The sequence below is a fragment of the Phodopus roborovskii genome, unplaced genomic scaffold, assembly GCF_943737965.1.
Source record: "Phodopus roborovskii unplaced genomic scaffold, PHOROB, whole genome shotgun sequence".
Taxonomy (NCBI): domain Eukaryota; kingdom Metazoa; phylum Chordata; class Mammalia; order Rodentia; family Cricetidae; genus Phodopus; species Phodopus roborovskii.
Window position 1 is genome coordinate 20,407,787 of NW_026126485.1, and position 18,413 is coordinate 20,426,199.

At 37.9% G+C, this 18,413-nt stretch overlaps 1 protein-coding gene across 5 annotated transcripts in view; it reads left to right on the forward strand.

The window, feature by feature from the left end:
• Phkb (phosphorylase kinase regulatory subunit beta) overlaps positions 1-18,413 on the forward strand; it is a 173,321-nt gene that overhangs the window by 101,762 nt on the left and 53,146 nt on the right. For all 5 annotated transcript variants that reach the window (XM_051195043.1, XM_051195042.1, XM_051195046.1 and 2 more), the window contains one exon: positions 5,421-5,515. In XM_051195043.1, the coding sequence (XP_051051000.1) occupies positions 5,421-5,515 (95 nt within the window). The remainder of the gene's footprint in view (positions 1-5,420; positions 5,516-18,413) is intronic.

An 18,413-nucleotide genomic window follows, 5' to 3' on the forward strand; every position in this document is an offset into this window, starting at 1 on the left:
ATCAGACTAGAATGGCTAGCTAACAAGCTCCAGGTATCTTACTTATCTGCCTGTCCATGCTTCACCAGCTTGGGAATACAAGCAAAAGCCACCATGCCTGAACTTTTTTTTTTGTAATGTCCTCCTGCTTACATGAGAAGCTCTTTACTGTTATCTCCCAGCCACTTCTTAATAGTTTGGCTTTTGGTTGGTTTGTTTGCTTTAATACTCAAAACTAATTAAGGTAATGCTAAGGTGTATTTTGTAAGCTTTTATTTGATTATAAAATGCAAATAATAGCTTACCTTTTTATGTTTTAAGGAGTTAAAAGATGGTTTATTTATCCTTGTTATCCTAAATGACAGTCTGGGCTGCACTCTTAAGCAAAACTCAGCATTCCTCAGCAATCTTGTGAAGTTGGTTTTTGTTTGTTAGGAAAAGCCATTAGTTCCCTTACCCACCCACTACAGGCAACTGCCTCTGGCAATGGGCATCTACTTTCTGATTAACCCAGCAAGCCTATCCCAGGTCAGAGTCCCCAAATTAGCCCCCAGGCTGTACTGGTCCACACCCCAACTATCACTGCTCTTGACCCCTAAGCTGTCCTGTTCAAGCAGGCCTCCACCACCACCCATCACCATAAAACTGACAAGGTTTTTTCCCACCAGGTGCTGTTCTCTGCCTCCATCCACCCCTAGACAGCCACAGCAATTTGATTACCAAATGAGCTTTCTTTCTACACACCCAGTGGTCTCCTTTTGGTTGTTTGACAATCATGTCCTGGAAATACTTGATTACCTTTGAGGTTCATTGTGTTGTTAATATAGAAAGCCATTCTTCTTTCATCCATGCATTATTGTAATGTTAAAATATTAAAATGTAAATATCCATTTACATTTTATTCATGCTCATCTCTCCTAATGAGAAAACTCATGCCATTTTATTGACGCCATGAGGACATGAGGACCTGTACCTGTGTCTCTTGAGTAGCAGAAATCACGATGGATTTTATGGTGGATTGTATGGGGGGGTTGGTGTGATGTGTGTGTGTGTGGGGGGGTGTATGGTATGTTGTGTAGGGAATGTGGTGTGTGTGTGGGGGGGTGTATATGTGTGTCCTGTGTCCTCTAAGGATATTTGTCACTCTTACCAATGTGGAAGTTAATGCAATGACAAGAATGATTAGTGTTTCAATGCTTGCTAATGCCACCAATTTCTTTTGTTTAATGAGTCGGTCTAGGGAGGTTCCACTGTGTGGGGGCCTATACTAGGTATTGGGGATATAGGAATGAGGAAAAGTACACAGCCTGCGGTGTTCAATGCACACTGAATAAATGGAATATGCAGGTATACATAGAAGTAGTGCCCAAAGAAATACAGAAGAAATGCAAATAATCTGTTCAAGGACTTGCTAACCAGATGATTTATTATCTATTTTAGTAGATTAAGCTTCCTAAGGAGACAGCTTTCCTAATTAATCTGTCATCACTTACAAATGAAAAAAAAAAAGAATTTCATGTCTATAGGATAACAGTGAAACATAAAATACTGCCAATTGTGGGCTCTTTTTTTTTTTTTTTTTCACATTTTAGTGATACAAATGAACTGGGGGATAATTTGCTTTTTTAGACTATCAGCCTAAAATCAACCCTGTATCATGAGCTAAACTGAAATCAATAAATTGTTACATGTAGATATCTGCTGCAATGAATCCTGTGTTTGTTTGGTTTCCAATTTGGAAAAAAAAATTTTTTTGCTTCCAAATAAAAGTACATCTGCTATATGCTAGTGGTAAATAATTTGCTTAAGCATTTTGTGTGTGAATTTTGTGATCTGTAAAATGAACAGGCTGTTGGAATTAATACATGCTCAGTGCTTAAACAACATTAAGACCATCAGTAAGTGCCTTTCAAGGGTCCCCCTGCCCTTACTGTTTTTTCTGCTGTTAGGAGTATTTTCATATCATTAATGAGAACTACAGGAGTTACTAAAATACCCTTTGATGATTTTGTTTCTTGGACAACATTGCAGATGCTTTTGCATTACCACAAAGCTGCAGAGAATTTTACAGTCATTACTCCCTGGTCTGTTTGTCAGAAGTATTCATTACCTGAAAGTAGTATCTAAAGTATTATGGAAAATGAATTGTCCTTTGAAAAAATGAAAATAAAAAATAAAGGGTCTGTGGATATAAGCATGTTTGTACCAAACTCGGCATGGTGTAGTTTTTATTTGATCATTGTATAACTGAAGAGGAAAACTGAAATGAGCATGCTCTATACATCAATTGTAATAAAATACAGGGTGTGCCAATGAATTTGAGTAGAAGTTAATTTCATATTTTAGCGTTAAGTCTACTTATGTATAGGTGTGGATGTGACTAAGATAATGTGTAAATGTAAACATGTCTAGGTTGGAGACTGTGCTCACTGCAAATTTTCATACTATCTTCCAACTTGAATTCTAAGAACTACGTAGATTCTCCTTTCAGAGTTGTTAACCCCCTGCCACCTCTCCCAACACAATGCCTCCAAGCCTCAGGTGTGGTCTACAAAATGCCGGAGAAATACTGAGTTGGGGCCTCTCCCTACCTGCCTGACCCCAACCCTCCCATCTCGATGCTGGCTTGCTTGCTCCCTCCTTGGATTTTATCAAAAGTTACCACACAGACCTGCCATGTGAATAGCGCTTCCATGTGCATTGCACTGAGGTTGCCAGCACTTGCTTATGAGTGCTCCTTGGAAATGCCCTTTGTTAATCGTGTTCTGGAGTTCAGCATCCTGAAGATGCCTGTGTGGCAGGTGTGCTTCTCCTCACGGTAATCCGAGCACATTTTAGAACACCTTCGTTGGGGTATAGCCCTTGCACTGTGCATTTTACCTACTTGAAACTTAGTTATTTTTAGTCTATTCCCAGAGTTGTGTGATCATCATCACATTCTGGCTTCTCTTTAACCATTGTACTGCTAGCCACACCCCACCCCTGTACTGGGCCATCACTAACCTCAGAATCACAGTGTCAGTCCTTTTGTGTCGGACTTTCCTTACTTAGCATATTGTCTCAAGGTTCCTCTGTTTTGAATCCTATATCATCAGAGTAACATTTCATTATATAAATACAACATCATTTAATTAATTGATTGATTAATAACTTGGTTTTTTGAAACAGAATCTTACATTGTGACCCAGACTGGCTCACAGTAGTCCTCACACAGTGCTAGACCTGAGGCATAAGACACCCTGCCCTGCTCTACCTCATTTGTTGTTTGTTTTGGGGGCCAAGGTTGCTTTATATAGCCCTGGCTATCTAGACCAGGCTGGCCTTAAACTTAACAGAGATCCATCTGCCTCTGCCTCTGCCTCTCCTGAACTGGGATGGAAAGTGACCACCATTCATCACTGCTCTACCTCATCTTATTTGTCCATCAGCTTGGACATTTGGATTGTTTCTATTTGGGAACTAGCATAAATAATACTGCTATGAACTTCCACATATAAATTATTATTTTTTTCATTTCTATGAGATGTACAGGTAGTGAAGGATTACCGGGCCATATGTTACCTTTTACGTCTTAACATTTTGAGCAACTTCCAGACTCTTTCCCATACAGTGGCATAATTTTGCTTTCCTGCCAACAACTTAGGAGATTCCACATTCTCAACATCCTCACTAAATTTTGTTCTTAACTGTTTGTAAATTGTTGATATCAATATTATAGCTATATTAATGGTTGTGAATTGGCATATCATTTTGATATTATCTGGCATTCCCCAAATCATTAATGTTGTTAAGCAAGTTTTCATGTGTTCATTGGTAATTTCTTTGGAGAAATTTCTATTCAGATATGTAGCTACTTTTAAATTGAAATTTTATGTTTTCATTATTGACTTATGTTTTCATTATTGTCTTTATGTATTCTAGACATAAATCACTTCAGGAAAATAATTTGATATTATTTTCTACCATCCTTTAGAGTATTGTTCCACTGTATTAGTAATGTCTTTTGATGTGCAAAAAGTTGTCACTTTTAAAATATAAGTCACAAAGTTTTACTTCTAATAAGACTACAGTTGAGTTCTTATGTTCTTATGTGTGGCTTTTTAATTTGCTTCTACTTTGTATGTGTAGTCTCTCACCAAGTTTCAAAACTTTCTCTGAGATAACATATATAAATAATAATTTTATATTGTATTCTAATAATTGATGTTCTGATATTAAACTATGTTTGCATTTGTTTGGTAAATCCTATGTGATTATGGTATATAATTACTTTTATATGTTATTTGGTTTGCAAGCTTTTTGTTAAGAATTTGTGTGTGTGTGTATTCCTAGGGGTTTGGGTTTGTAGCTTCCTTATAATATGGCAATTCTGAACTAGAAAAGTTTACCCTTTTATCTGTTCAAAAGTTTGTGAGTGACTGATTTTAATTTTTCTTTAACTATTTCATTTTTCTTTAACATAACCAATGAAAGCATCTTAGGCTGGCCGTGTGTACATGAAGGAGCATGTGTGTGAAGATGTGTGTGTATTTAAAGTCTTAATCACTTTATTTCTTATAAATTAGTTCAATTCCTTGTATATGTGCCCTGTTGAGCTAGTTTCTGTAGTTTGTGTCATTCCAGGATTTATCTATTTCACCAGGGTTCTCTAGCTTTTGCCCGTACATTTTGTTTGTCACTCCTACTTCAGTCTGAGAATTTTATCTTTGTTCTTGTTTGTTTTGGGGGTAGTTAGTTTAGCTATTTCTCAATATGTGTTTTAGCTTTTTATGTGCCTGACTTTAATTTGATATTCTCTATTGTTTTACTGCATTCTATTTCATTAATTTCTGCTTTTATCATTTCATTTCTTCTGCTTTCAATTTAGTTTTCTCTTTTCACACACCATCTGAAGAGGGGAAGTTAGGGTATTGGTTTTATATTGTAAGTCTAATATGTACATAAATGTTGATAATTTCACTACAAGCAGCTGCTTTTCTACATCCCCTAAATTTGGATGTGTTTATCTTCAGTCATCTCATCAAAAGCACATTGAAGGAGGTTTACCTCCTCCTCCCCCTGTTTAGGAATGAGGAATAATGGGAACAGAATGCTGGAAAGTGCTCTATAACTTGGCCCTGAAAGTATTTTCTGATTTTCCTTTGAATTTTCATTTGACCATTAGTTATTTATGCAGGTGTTACTGAATTTCCAAATATTTGTGAATTTCTGGAATGTGTTTGTCATTAACTTCTCATCCATAGCATACTGTCTGCTATTTCAGTTTTTGCATTTATTCTATGACCTAACACATCTTATCTGTTTGGGGATGAGCTCTGAGGAAAACAGATACTCTTCTTTTTGAGTGAAATTCCCTGTAGTTTTCTCATTTGGCTCACAGTGTTGTACATTTGGCATTTTGTGTTTTGTTTATAATGTCACTTAATTTTTTTTTTTTCCAGTTGATGAGTTAATCAGTCCTAAAGACATTGACCCTGTCCAGCGCTTTGTCCCACTCCAGAACCAACGTAATGTGAGCATGCGGTACTCCAATCAGGTAAAGAAATGTTTTACTTCTTAATTTAGATTTATCCAAAGCCATGTACCTGTCCATTCAAGGGGGAACTTTATCTGAAATGTGTTTTCTTGCTCATCAAGGTGATTCCAGATGTCATGGATGTGGGGCATGTGTATGCAGGAGGACAGACAAGATGCTATGAAAGGGAATGGAGGGTGTGGAAGAGGGAGGGCCCTGTGTCTCCCTGACAGGACCTTGTAACTGGAGAGAGTTGCTCTTAGCATATAGCGCCATGTTCTGGGAAGGAATGGTTTTTAAATTCTTATGTTTACCAGCTATGGATTTCGACTGTGTTGTGTCAACACTCTCTAAAGTGTTTGCGGTATCAGCAAGATTGATGTTGACTTGAGCAAACCCTCAACTATTAAATGATACCAGTAATGAGGACTGTTAAAATGAAAATGTTGTAGATTGTGGAAACTGCCTGAGGAGAAAGGAAATGAACCTGAGTGTGTGCCTGGGTTTCCAAGCAGTTAGCATGTATTTAATAAAAGTGGCATCAGCACTTGCAGTTGATATGCTTACAGATCCAAAACCTTATTTTTGGAAATGCATACATGGATGTGTGTACACACACAAAATGAATGAATGGGTGAATGTATGTTAAGTTTTTTAAAAAGAATATAAAAGCTTTGTGTTAATATGAAATAAGAAAATTTCACTGGCCAATTTTCCTCTTCAAGGAAAGGAATTGGCCTTTTTCTTAGGCCAGTGTGTCAAGTCAGTGTACAGCCTGTATCTTGTGAGGTTTTCAGAGTTACTTCAGTGTAAGATGAGGAGTCTGTCTAACTCTATATTTATTATCCAGCACCAGGACCCTATTTTCAGATTGTATGTATATTCAGACTGTCATTTACACAGTATTTCATGTGCTTGACATAGTTCTCTAAGGTGATAATATAGTAAGCCTCTTCTTAGATTGAGGCATAGAAGGAGACAGAACTACAAAAGCATGTTATAGGCACATGGCTAGTAAAATTGCTTACTTTTTTTTCATGTTTGGCATATGTGAGGCAGTTTATACACTATCTGAATTACAGAACACAATATAGATGCAGTTCTTTCTCTCCTACTCAGGGCACAGAACAGTAAGAATGAACTGTAGAGAGAGTTCACTGCTAACTATATTGGAATTATTTTCTAATATTGCTAGAGGGCTATGCATGGCAAGCCTTCTAGATGCAGCAACTTCTTAGCTAAGAGAAGTTCTCTGGGGTACAGACTAAGGTTTCTCTCCTGTAGCATGAGCAGAGTGTGTTTGTGTAGCACAAAACCTAGTTTCTGAGAGGCAGGATGAGGATCCCCAACAGAGACTGCTGGGAACTAGGATTGCACTCTCTATTGGCAGCCTGCCTATAAAATAAGGGCCTCTCCTGCTAACATTGCAGGGGCTGGAAACATGAGATATAGGGGTCAGAAATACCACTGAATATGCTTCCCTCTCTACGGTTGAAATGTTTGTTTTGTGTTGGGTTGTGACTGGCCATGTTGAAATCCGTGAGTAAAGGGGTCTCTTGGGATTGACCAAGTTCTTTAAGCTCCACCAGATGTTGCAAAAGCAAATAGAGAATAGTGAAATACAGATGATGCCTAAAAGGAAAAACCTACCATCAAAGGAAAGTGTGTCAGGCCATCTCAAGTCTACCTCTGGCTTTCACACTGGAGGCCACAGGACTTGGAAACTTACTAGGCACACAGGTAGAGTTCAGCACAGGGAAAGCATGCCAGATAAGACCACTAAAGGGAAAGGTGCTTTGGGCAAGTACTGTGGAAATGAAGTTGAGCCTCTGCCCGTGGAGTTACAGAGGTGTGCTGAGTGTCCCAGCAGTGTGTAACAGTGCCACACAGCAAGGATGTGCAAGTATGCTTGCCCATGACTCCTATATGGTGTCAGTCAGATGCACATGCACTGGTTGTTCTCTCCGGGAAAAACCTGGTGTTAAGTATAAATCACAGACTATTTGAGCAAACCAGTGCACTGTAAGACAAGGCTCCAGTGAAGGTAAACACTCTTCCCCTGTGAGTCATTTACAGTCTCACAAATATTTTTCACTTCCTTAGAATTTTTCATGAATAATGACATTTGATTAAAATTAGAATTTTAATTATTTGTCATAGAGTATGTTCTTACTATACTATGTTAAGTATTCCTTACCTTTTTTCCAAGTCTTGTGTTGACTTCTTTCACTCATACTATGATTTTCTACTATTTTTGACATAGTTTCCTTGATACTTATTTAATTGTTATTGTCAAATAAGTGTAGTCAAAATTTTAGCTATTAATTAAATAAAAAATTAACCCTTTAACTTGAAAGACATAAAAAGCCACAGGAAATAATAGAGAAGATTCCTATGAATGCTTCCTCAACCCTCTCAGAAGAAATTACAGAGAACTCAGAGTTCCCAGGAACCTACCCTCAGTCTCCTGCCGAGTGTGCAGCCTGGGCATTGTTATTAACAGTATGAAAACCACAAAACCAACATTGCTGCCCACTCTCCTTTTACCTGTTGCTCTCGCACATCTACGGCATTACATGTAATTCAATGTCACTGCATAGTCACCATGTCACCACAAAGATGTCTGTCTTAGAACCATGTTTGCTTCTTTTGCTACAGTACTAGCTCCTGGAAAGCACCAATATGTTCTCATTTATGATTTGTAACTTTTTCACTTCAAGAATGTTAAATAATTGAATATAGCTAGCATTTTAAGACTGTCTTTTCTTACTAAGTATATAGCTTAACACTTCTGTGAAGCCCTAACTAATCATTCTGTATCAATTAAAAAATCATGCATCAGATATTGGGGTAAGAAAGATCAGAGAGAAACAGGGGAGCTGCCACCAGTGACTTCTGCCCTCTGCCGTTCCTTCCTCTCTCAGTACCACCTTATTACTTCCTGCCTCCTATCTGTATTCAGTCCTCCACACTTCTATGGTTGATTTTGGTCAGCTCGTGGCTAGCTCTGCCCTCTGACTCCAAGCAAGCTTTATCACACAACACTTCTGTAATATGACTCAGTTGTTAAATGTATCTGTGGTTTACTCCTTTTACTTCTGAGTTGTACTCCATGGGATGTCTATACCATAGTTTATTTTACCATTGCCATGTAAAGGACATGCTGTTGGGTATGTGAATATTTAACTATTTTCCCTCTTGTCATTGAATAAGTCCAACTGTTATTTCTATTCAACTGCAAATCTGACTAAAGAAGTTCATTAAATTGAAAAACAATGTGCTGTGCCTTCCTGACTATCTACCTTCTCGTTGTTGTTTCCTTCTGGTGTTATTTTCTGTTTCAAAACTTCTTTACATTATCAATGGATAAGTCTTCCAGCCACCAGTGTCATAGTTTTCATTTGTTGCTTTCAGTCCTGAAGTGTAGGCTTTATTTGTTTATTTTAGTATAGGGTTCCTGGTTGATGCCTTCCTTAGTTTCAGATGAGAAATTGTATCAGTTCAAATTTATGTGTACCCTTGACTATGTGTTAAGTCCCGTTATGTGAGTAGGCCCAGCTGGTTGGTGAATCTACCTTCTGTGTGGCTGTCTACTTCATGGGGCAGGGTTTGGATAGATTTGCCACTCTCTGAAGCCACTGTAGGTAGGTTGAACTACCCTCAGATATCAAGTTGTACAGAATTGTGGGTAGCCAACTGGTGTCTCAGTTGAGAATCTGTGACTAGACTCTGCATGGTGGTCTCTGTTGTGCTCCCATGCCCTATAGTGAGAAAGAATGTTTCCTTTTGTTGCCTTAGCTGTGTTTGTCTCCTGCTTTAGGCTACCAACCTCTCAAGACCCAGACTAGTGAGTGCAGGGCCTCAGAGTCCCACTTTGCTGCCTGTATGGAAACTCTGAGATGTCTGGGAAGTCCAGCCTGCTGTCTTACCTGTTTTCTGAGTCTTTTAGAACCAATTCTCTAGGATGCATTTTTCCTCCTTCCAGGATTTTTTTTTAAGTGGATAGTTTATAAGTCTTCTAATAAATAAAGATGGGTTTTGTAATCTGTGACAGTTCTTGAAAATTATTTTTAAAACACTAATAATATCATTTTAAGTATTTTTGTAACAGCTAAACATATAATTTATACTTCATATAATTCACTAATTTAAAGTGTGTAATTCAGTAGTTTTTACACTGCATTTGCTAAAATCAGTCTTGCTTTTTTATTGATCTAAAAAGAAACCCTGTACTTTTAGTCATTGTCCTCTCTCAGTATTCCCCCATCTGCCCTCAACATTTTTTTCTCAGTATAACTTTTTTAAGATTTCTGCCTGTGACAGCACTTCATTCCTTTTATGATAGAACAATATACCATTTTAGATATATGGTATATTTGGTTTATGAACATGTGAGTTGTTTCTAAGCTTTGGCCATTATGAACAATCCTGCTCCCAACCTCCAAATACAGTTATTGTGCTACATGTTTCTTTATTTTTCTTGGATATATCTAAGAAGAAATTGCTGGGTCATATGCTAACCTCCAGTTAAACTCTTGGGGGAATTGCCAGACTTTCTTCCATGTGACTATACTAGCTTGCATTTCTTCCATTGCACAAGGGTTTCCATCTTCTGCATTCATACTAATACTTATTTCCTGGACTTTAAGGTAGTGGGGATGGTGAAGTTGTATCTAACTGTGTTTGATTCGTATTCCCCTAGTTACAAAACTTAATCATATTTTCATATGTTTTCTGGCAGTTGAGTTACAAAAATTCTTTGTATCTTAGATGATTTCTTTATAGGACTGCAAACATTTCCTCTACTACTAAACTATCATTCCACCTTGTTGTCGTTCAAAGCACAGAAATTTTAAATTCTGATAAAGCCTAGTTTTCCTTCGATTACTTTTGCTTTTACTGTCTAAAAGCCATTGCCTAACCTAAAATTATAAGCTTTTCTTTTCTTCTAGGAAGTCTGCAGTATTTTCCCTTAAATTTAGGTGTGTTGTCCATTTTTAGTTAATTTTTATGTCTGATAGAAGGTAGGCATTGAACTCCTTTCTTTGCATGTTTAATCTCCAGTTGCCATTATTTGCTGAATCTTAATGGTAATTTCTAATATACAATTCTAAGTGGAATAAATATATACAGTGTTCATCATTTTAACCATTCATAAAGCAAATAATAAGTTGCTTTAAATATGTTGACAATATTTTATAGCCATCGCCACAGTCCATACATTTTAATAATCTCTGTCTCCAACAAAAACTAAACCCATTTAATGACAGCTCCTCCTTGTTCCACCCCCAGGTAAAGCTTGTTTTACTTTTTGTCTCTGAACTTGCCTATTATAGGCAAATAATGTAGGCAGAATCACATAATAGTCATTCTTCTGTTTCTTGATCATTTCACTAAGCATAATTTCCAGAATAATTTTGTCCTTTTTGTTAATGTGGTGTTTTCATTTCTTCCTGGTAGTTATTTTTCTGTGTGCCTGGAGTGATTCATTAGCTGATTGTTTATAGTATAATAAATGTGCTGATTATTCTCAGACATTAAGTAGTCTCCTCCCCAGTAAGAAGTGGAGAATGTAATTGGGAGGCTTTTCCTGGCTAGCCTCATTTGTGAGCCAAATGTCTGCTAGGAAGCAGACTGACCCACATCACTCTGCCCTTGACAAACGCTGGAACGGGTGTGCTTTGCTGGAGTGTCTAGCTGCACTGGAGGCAGCAGAAGCCTGTTGTGTCTAATGCAATGAGGAAACATCCTGCTGTAGAGCTGACCAGCTCCCTGTAGAGTTGGCTGCTCTGACTCCTACTCAATCCTTTTGTGTCATCCTCTCTTCTCCCACTTGTATTCTGATGTACCTGCAAAGTGCCCCTCCAGGTTTACTGTCGGGGTGGGTCCTCTCTTACCGCCAGCATCCTGGGGCTGTCACCCTCAAATCTAGCCTTGTTTGGCAAGATTTGACCTGGGAATCCTCCCTTCCAGCACTCATGTTGTTATCTTTTGTGATCTAGGTTTTCAGTAAACTTAAGAGTAATTCTTGTGAAAGTTGCTTGTGTTAAGGAGCAGTCACATGGCCAGAAGGCCATCTGTGCAGAAAGTTGAGTTTGCTGCCATGCAAAAAAAGGCTATATGGCCTCATAATTTAGTATGTAAATTACATAATACTTTGCTAACTGAGTTTACAGCTCTTCCTCCTTTTAGATTCGTCTATCAAGTCTATTCAGTTTTAAAAGATTTATTAATCTTGGATGCTTAGGAACATTTGCATATGACTCAATTTTATTCAGGTTGGTTCATCACTATGACCTCAAATAGTTAACCAGTTTTAGACATAATTTCTTCTTCAAAGAAACAAAACCAACTAACTGTTAGCTTGGCAAAAAAAAAAAAAAAAAAAAAAAAAAGAAAAGAAAAGAAAAAAATAAGATGTTCCCATGAGACCAAAATGCTAAATTTATTTACCTATATGTGTGGGAGTAAAGTTTAATAGAGCATAGAAATTCTTATGACTATCATAATAAGATAGACTAAAATTGTCAAGGCATCCACAGTGTTTCTGAGAATCAAGGCTGACTGTGTTACAGCCATGCATGGGTTAGCCTTAAGTAATTCTCTGTACTTTCCAAGGAAATGTGACTCTTATCAACACTATTTGTATTAGAGCCTATTAAAAATCTAAATACCTTGATCAGAAACTTCAGAACTAAGAAAGGTGAATTATATATTTAAAGAGAGCTTTTAATAACATCATTCTAATTAACCTGCTGAACTTACTAAAATTAAGTCTCAGTAATAAGCATGATATATAATAAATTATTTCATCCATAAGATGAATATTCCTTTTAGTCATGGATGGAATATAAAAGGAGAAATAGATCTGACTAAGAAAGCAAGATTTATGGCCTAAAATAAAGACACACAGTGAATAGTAGGGCATGGTACTATTTCAGTGATCATTCCTGACATCTTACTCTGGGGAACAAAAACAGTGAGTGTCCTCATGAATAAATTTATTAGCTTTACCTGGAATTTCCCTCTCTGATCCTTGATTTTTGTCTTGTATTTTTGTTTCCTTTCTTTTTTAAATTCGGATATAGGATATCATGTAGTGCAGGGTGCCCTTATCCTGGTTTTGTAACAAGAGATGACTTTGAACTCCTGTTCCTCCTACTTTTACCTCCTAGATTCCTAAATGTTACAACTATGGCATGTGCTACCAAACTCTGGTTTCTATTCACTTTTTTTTAACATAATATTTTTATTGTTTACTTGGAAATTTTATATAATGTACCCCATCACCCTCATTTCCCAGTCCTCCCAGATCTATCACTCATCTTTGTGACCTCCCCGACCCCAGCAAAAAATAAATTAAAATAAAATAAAACAAAACAAAAAACAAGTACAATACGTGATGTCCATATAGTCACTATAGTGTAGTCAGACTCTTCAGAGGCCAGCCCCTAAAAGAAAACTCAGTCCTCCCCTGCCCCCACCCCTACCAGTAGCCATCTATTGTTGAGAGCTATTTTAAGAGTTCTCTTTGATGGCTAACCAGGCTTAGAGGGGAATCTTCCCTCCCTAGTTGGCCCTCTCTGTAAACACCTTCAGCATGCCCTGGAGTATACATACTCCAGGCCAATTTAACAATTCTAAATCAGGCCAATTTAACAATGAATATTAACCATCACAACAGGTTTCCTTTACCAGATAACCATTAGTCATTTCTACTCTACAAGTTGGTCCTAATAGGAACTGACAGTGCTCTGATGTTTATTGCTGGAAAAAAAAAAAAAGACTGCTATAGTATTTAGAAAGTTGTGATGTGACTTGCTTTTCATTAGATGATTTTTATTTACCCAGTACCCTGCTATTTCTAAATAAAATAGTTAATACTATATAGCTCCTGAAAACAAAGCAAGAGATTATAAGACAATTTAAATGTATAGTTCTATAAAAATGAAAGCCACTCTCAGTAAATGTATTGTTGCAGACCTAGAATTGGAGACTGGGTTTTGGTTTGGTTTTTCTTTCTTTTTAAATGCCTGATAAGTCATTAAGCTACTCATCTCTGTAACAGAAGGGAATTAATATCTCCTTTTATTAAGAAAATTCAGTCATATGCATTGTCCTTAGGCTCATTGCCTGTATCACATTATAGGCATGATAAGCTAATAAGGCCTTGGGTAGAGCCATTCATTTTTTTAAGACTGAAAATTGAAAGGGAAATGACATCTCTAAGGTCACAAAGGTAACCCTAGTATTGGTCAGAGGTTACAGTCTATCATAGCCTGATAGATCTTTTCAAAGCTGGACAGCATGAGGAACTTCCTCTCCAGTGAGACTTCCTGATTTTATCTGAAAGCTGTCTCTAAACCTGTAGGCACGATTTATCTCTTAACACATTTTCCTGCTGGAAGCTTTCCCCTTGGTGCACATATAGTAACTAAGACTTAATGTCACTTGTTCAGGTCAGCTGTCTCTATGTGTTTCTGCAACCTGGTCTTGTCCTCTCCCTCTGCATATGGATTCTAGTTTGACTCAGTGTTTAGTTATGGGTGTTTGCTTCTGTTTCCAACAGGTACTAGATGAGGGCTCCATGATGGTGGATAAGTTAGTTGTTGATCTCATTATCATGGAAGGTCATTTATGGTAGACTTTCCACTGTTGCTCAAAATGTTAGTTGGAGTCAGTCTTGTAGGTCTCTAGACCTTTCTTTAGGTTCAGTTTTCTCTTCAAACCAATAATGGCTCCCTCTTTTATGTTCTCTCTCTCTCTCTCTCTCTCTCTCTCTCTCTCTCTCTCTCTCTCTCTCTCTCTCTCTCTCTCGTCTCCTATTCCTCCTATCCCTGACTCAATCTTCCTAGTCGCACGTGCTTTCCTCTCCTCCCCTTCTCCTCCTAGTTTTCTCTCCATTCACTTCCCCCCCACTTCCCATGTGCTCTGGGGGACTTGTCCTTTCCCCCTTCTGTGAGGGACTTTATATGAATCTCTTAGAATACACCTTGTATCCTTATATAACCCAGGACCACCTACTCAGGAGTCTCACCATCAGTAGTGATCTGGGACCTCCTATCATTAATCAAGAAAATGCCTGACAGATCTGACTATAGGCCAGTCTTCTAGAGGCATTTTCTCAAATTAAGAGTCTCTCTTCCCAAATCGCTGTAACTTGTGTCGAGTTGATGAAAACTGGTCCAGGACAACAGCTTATACCAACCCTGTACCCCTTGGAATTGATCCCATTTCATACTGTGCAAGCCCTTCCTTATGATGACTCTTTCCCCACTTCTGTTCCTTACCTTGACCCTCTCCATAGGGTGTGAGTTCTGAATCTCTGGAGAATTCCATTTGATTTAAAATACAGAAGCAGCATCACAGAATCTGTGACAACACACCATTTTGACTTCAGCCAAGTTCCCCTTTAACAATGAGATGTGTGACTTTGAAGAAATCCCATAACCTCTCTCAGTTTCCTAATTTTTAAAACATTGTCATGAGGATGTACAACAGAGTGCTGAATAACACATGGCATGTAACAGGCTCTTGAGACATGCTAACATTTTAAACATTAGCATTCTAAAACCAGAACAGAAGACAAAAATAGGCAGTGAAATAACGAGACTCATCTTATAAGAAAGCTGTACTTTCTGTGAATAAATTGCTACTGAACATCTGTATATCTTTCCAGGCCATCATCTTGAAGAAAAGAGCCACATTTCCTCCTCAAAGTTGGGTCTATTGATCTCTTCTCATAATAGTTTTCTCGTGACTCACATGATCTAGTGGTAGTAATGCCTTGGATGAGTTAGGTTGAGTGTTTTGATCTTAAAAGCAAAATTAACCTGTGTTGTTTAATGGTACCAGCTATTTCCAGAGATTTCAGTGTCGTAGGTTAGCTTCTCTTAGATGGCTTAAAAAAAAAAAAAAATAAAAAAAAGTGAGGAAATATTAATCAGCATGGGACAGCTATAGAATGGATTACTAAGCAAAATGAATATGAAGATATGTTCTATGTACTAACATATGAAAAGAACACCATGAAATGTAATCACTAAGTGGAAAAGAGAACCAGGAGTATTCTATATTTTTATATGTTCTCACCTGCTTTACCTGGAAAGAGGTATGGATAATCACTGTAGTTCCCTGTTTGTGAGATGATAGGTAAACTGGTGAGTGGAGATGCAGTTGTTACACATTTACAGAAGACTTTTCATAATTTAACATTTGCTGTGTCTTATGGGTGAATTGTCTATTGAAAAGCACTAGATAAATCAAAGAACAAGAGAGAGAAAAGTCTGGGGACACACCAGCATTACAGTTTCTCTGAACATCCTTGCAACTTTATTATACTGTTTATTTATAGTTCCCAGGTGCAGATCTTCTCCTGCTACTACTTTGGCCTGATTTGAGTAATTTAGAAACTTAAATCTAGACAGATGTACATGCAATGTCTTAATTATCATCTCAGATTTTAAGCAAGGTGAATCGAAATTTTAATCTAGGTACTACCCAGCTGTCGGGCAAGGCATTCCATAAATGTTCTTCTATCTACTTAAAAATGGTTAATATTGTAAATTAATGTTAAATATGTTTGTTATGAAGGTGAAATGTAAAAACAAGGTGCAACTGGGTTTTATTTATAGACATGAAAATTTTTAACAAAAATTTTTCAACTATGGGTTAACATTGATTATCATGACTAACATGATTGTTTATAGAAATGTACATACATTTAGTCATGATTATTTCCTATTGTTAAAAACTCTGCTTATGTTTTCAATTTTTAAAAGATTTGTATTTATTTTATGTATGACTACTCTATCTTCATGTATGCCTTTATGCCAGAAGAGCATATCAGATCCCATTAGAGATGGTTGTGAGCCACCATGTGGTTGCTGAGCCATCCTTCCAGCCCCATATTTGCAAACATTTGCTGTGTATGTTTAGGACTCATGTATTGCAATGGGGAATACTAAACATGTTTTTCTTCCAAGCCATCAAATGAATACCAAGATATTATGTCCATTCCTAGAATAAAAAAGGGTCCTTCAAGTCTGTCATTATATAGACCACTCACAAACATTCCATAAGCTGATAACTCTTCCAAAAGTGCCCTAAAGTAGTCTGTGATGAGTGCTCAGTAGCTATTGTGGGAACCTGCTCTTGCCAGCAGAGATGGAAGATAACTTGAACACTCTGATGTTTTGGAGCCATAGTTAGAGGAGACTGACTCAAAAGAGTCAGAATGTGAATAGACAGAGAAGAGAATTGCAGTCCTAATGTGAAGGACAGCAGGCAGAAACTTGAGGTGGGAGAGAGTGAACTATGTTTTCTCGTGAAGTGTTCTAATGTAAACAGGAAGGAGAAGGTTGCATCTAGGTTGTAAAATTCCTTTTAGAGTTTTGGCTTTATTTGGGAGACACTGGTTGGAGTAGAGAATGGATGTCGTAAACACTACATAGAAATATCCATTCTCTTACCCATCATTCTTCTCTTCATTTATTCTACAATTGGCTACCTCCTTCAGGCAAGTCAATGATATAAGAAAAATACCTTGGCTGTAAAGTACAGAAGACTAACAGAGGCCTGTGTGAAGCCAAACACCAAGGAAGCTGTTGGAATGACGCCAGATGTATGGTAGAATTAGTGGTCTTGGATTATAGTGTTAAATGCATGTGCAGTCATCACAATTATACAGTAGATGTTTTGTTTTAGTTTTTTCTGTTTTTTTTTTTTTTCTTTTTCTTTTTTTTTTCTTTTTTCAGCACTGGAGATTGAGTCTAGCTAGGGTCATGTGTGTGCTAGGCAGGTAGATAACTGGACCAAATGGCTCTATCCCAAATCCTGAAGTAGACTTTTATTATTTCCAGTGTATAGATGAGTAAGCAAAGGCAGACTGAGATAAAGGTGACTCCAGGAGTCACATGAAAAACAATAGTACAAATGTCATTTGTGTAGTAAACCACAGTTTGTGAATATTTTACATAAAGTCGTTTTTTACTTTGAATCTCTCCATGTGTGCTAGACCTAATCTTATAGATAAACACTGAACTGAGAGACTTTCCTGGGCAGTCATTTATCAAATAGTAATGCCAGTGGGGCAGAACAGTAAACACAAGGAAGCTTGAAGTCCTTGCTCTCACAGAGTTACTCTCTGCTGACTGAATAACAATAAATAACGTAACACATTTTCTGGAGCTGACAGGACCTTTGAGGTAGACCTGAAGCTAAAGTGGAATGGAGGGGCTGGAGAGTCCTGGGGAAAGCAGGTTTATCTATAGAGGAAAGAGGAGACCCTAAGAGGACAGGATCATGGTTAGACCCACGTGAGAAGACGCTCATTCAATAATCTGTAGGAAAAGTGTTCTGAGGAAGAGCAGCCCCTGCAAAAGCCCTGGGATGCACGTTCAAGGGCCGGAGAGAACCCAGTGTCACTAGAACATGGTGGAAAAGAAGAAAGAATGAGGTAGGCAGGACCTGGGGCAGAAAAGATGGCCTGAAAGCACTGTGGTTCTTGTCCTATAGGTGACAGAAAACCATTGGAGAGTTTGTATGGTATGCATGTGGGGATGAGGCAGGATGCCAGTTATGGATGATGGATTTACACTTTTTAAATAGCTGTCTGTAGGATGGGGGCTATGAATGGCAGAGTTAAGGCTGGGGTAGAACGACCAGTTAGTTGACCAAGTACAGGATCATAGGGTCTTTGAGTGGGGTGCTAGTGGCAGTGCATATGGAGATGGTATGTGAGGGTGAGGGGGGGCAGGCAGAGCAAGTGGGGGTGAAAGGGGACTGGCAGAGCTGAGTGGTGGTGAGCAGGGACAGGCAGCACTAGCTAGCGGGACTTATTGTTGAGTGAGCAGCACATTAGCAAGGCATATATCACACTGTAATGACGGAAGACATAGACTACACTGGTTTAATCCCA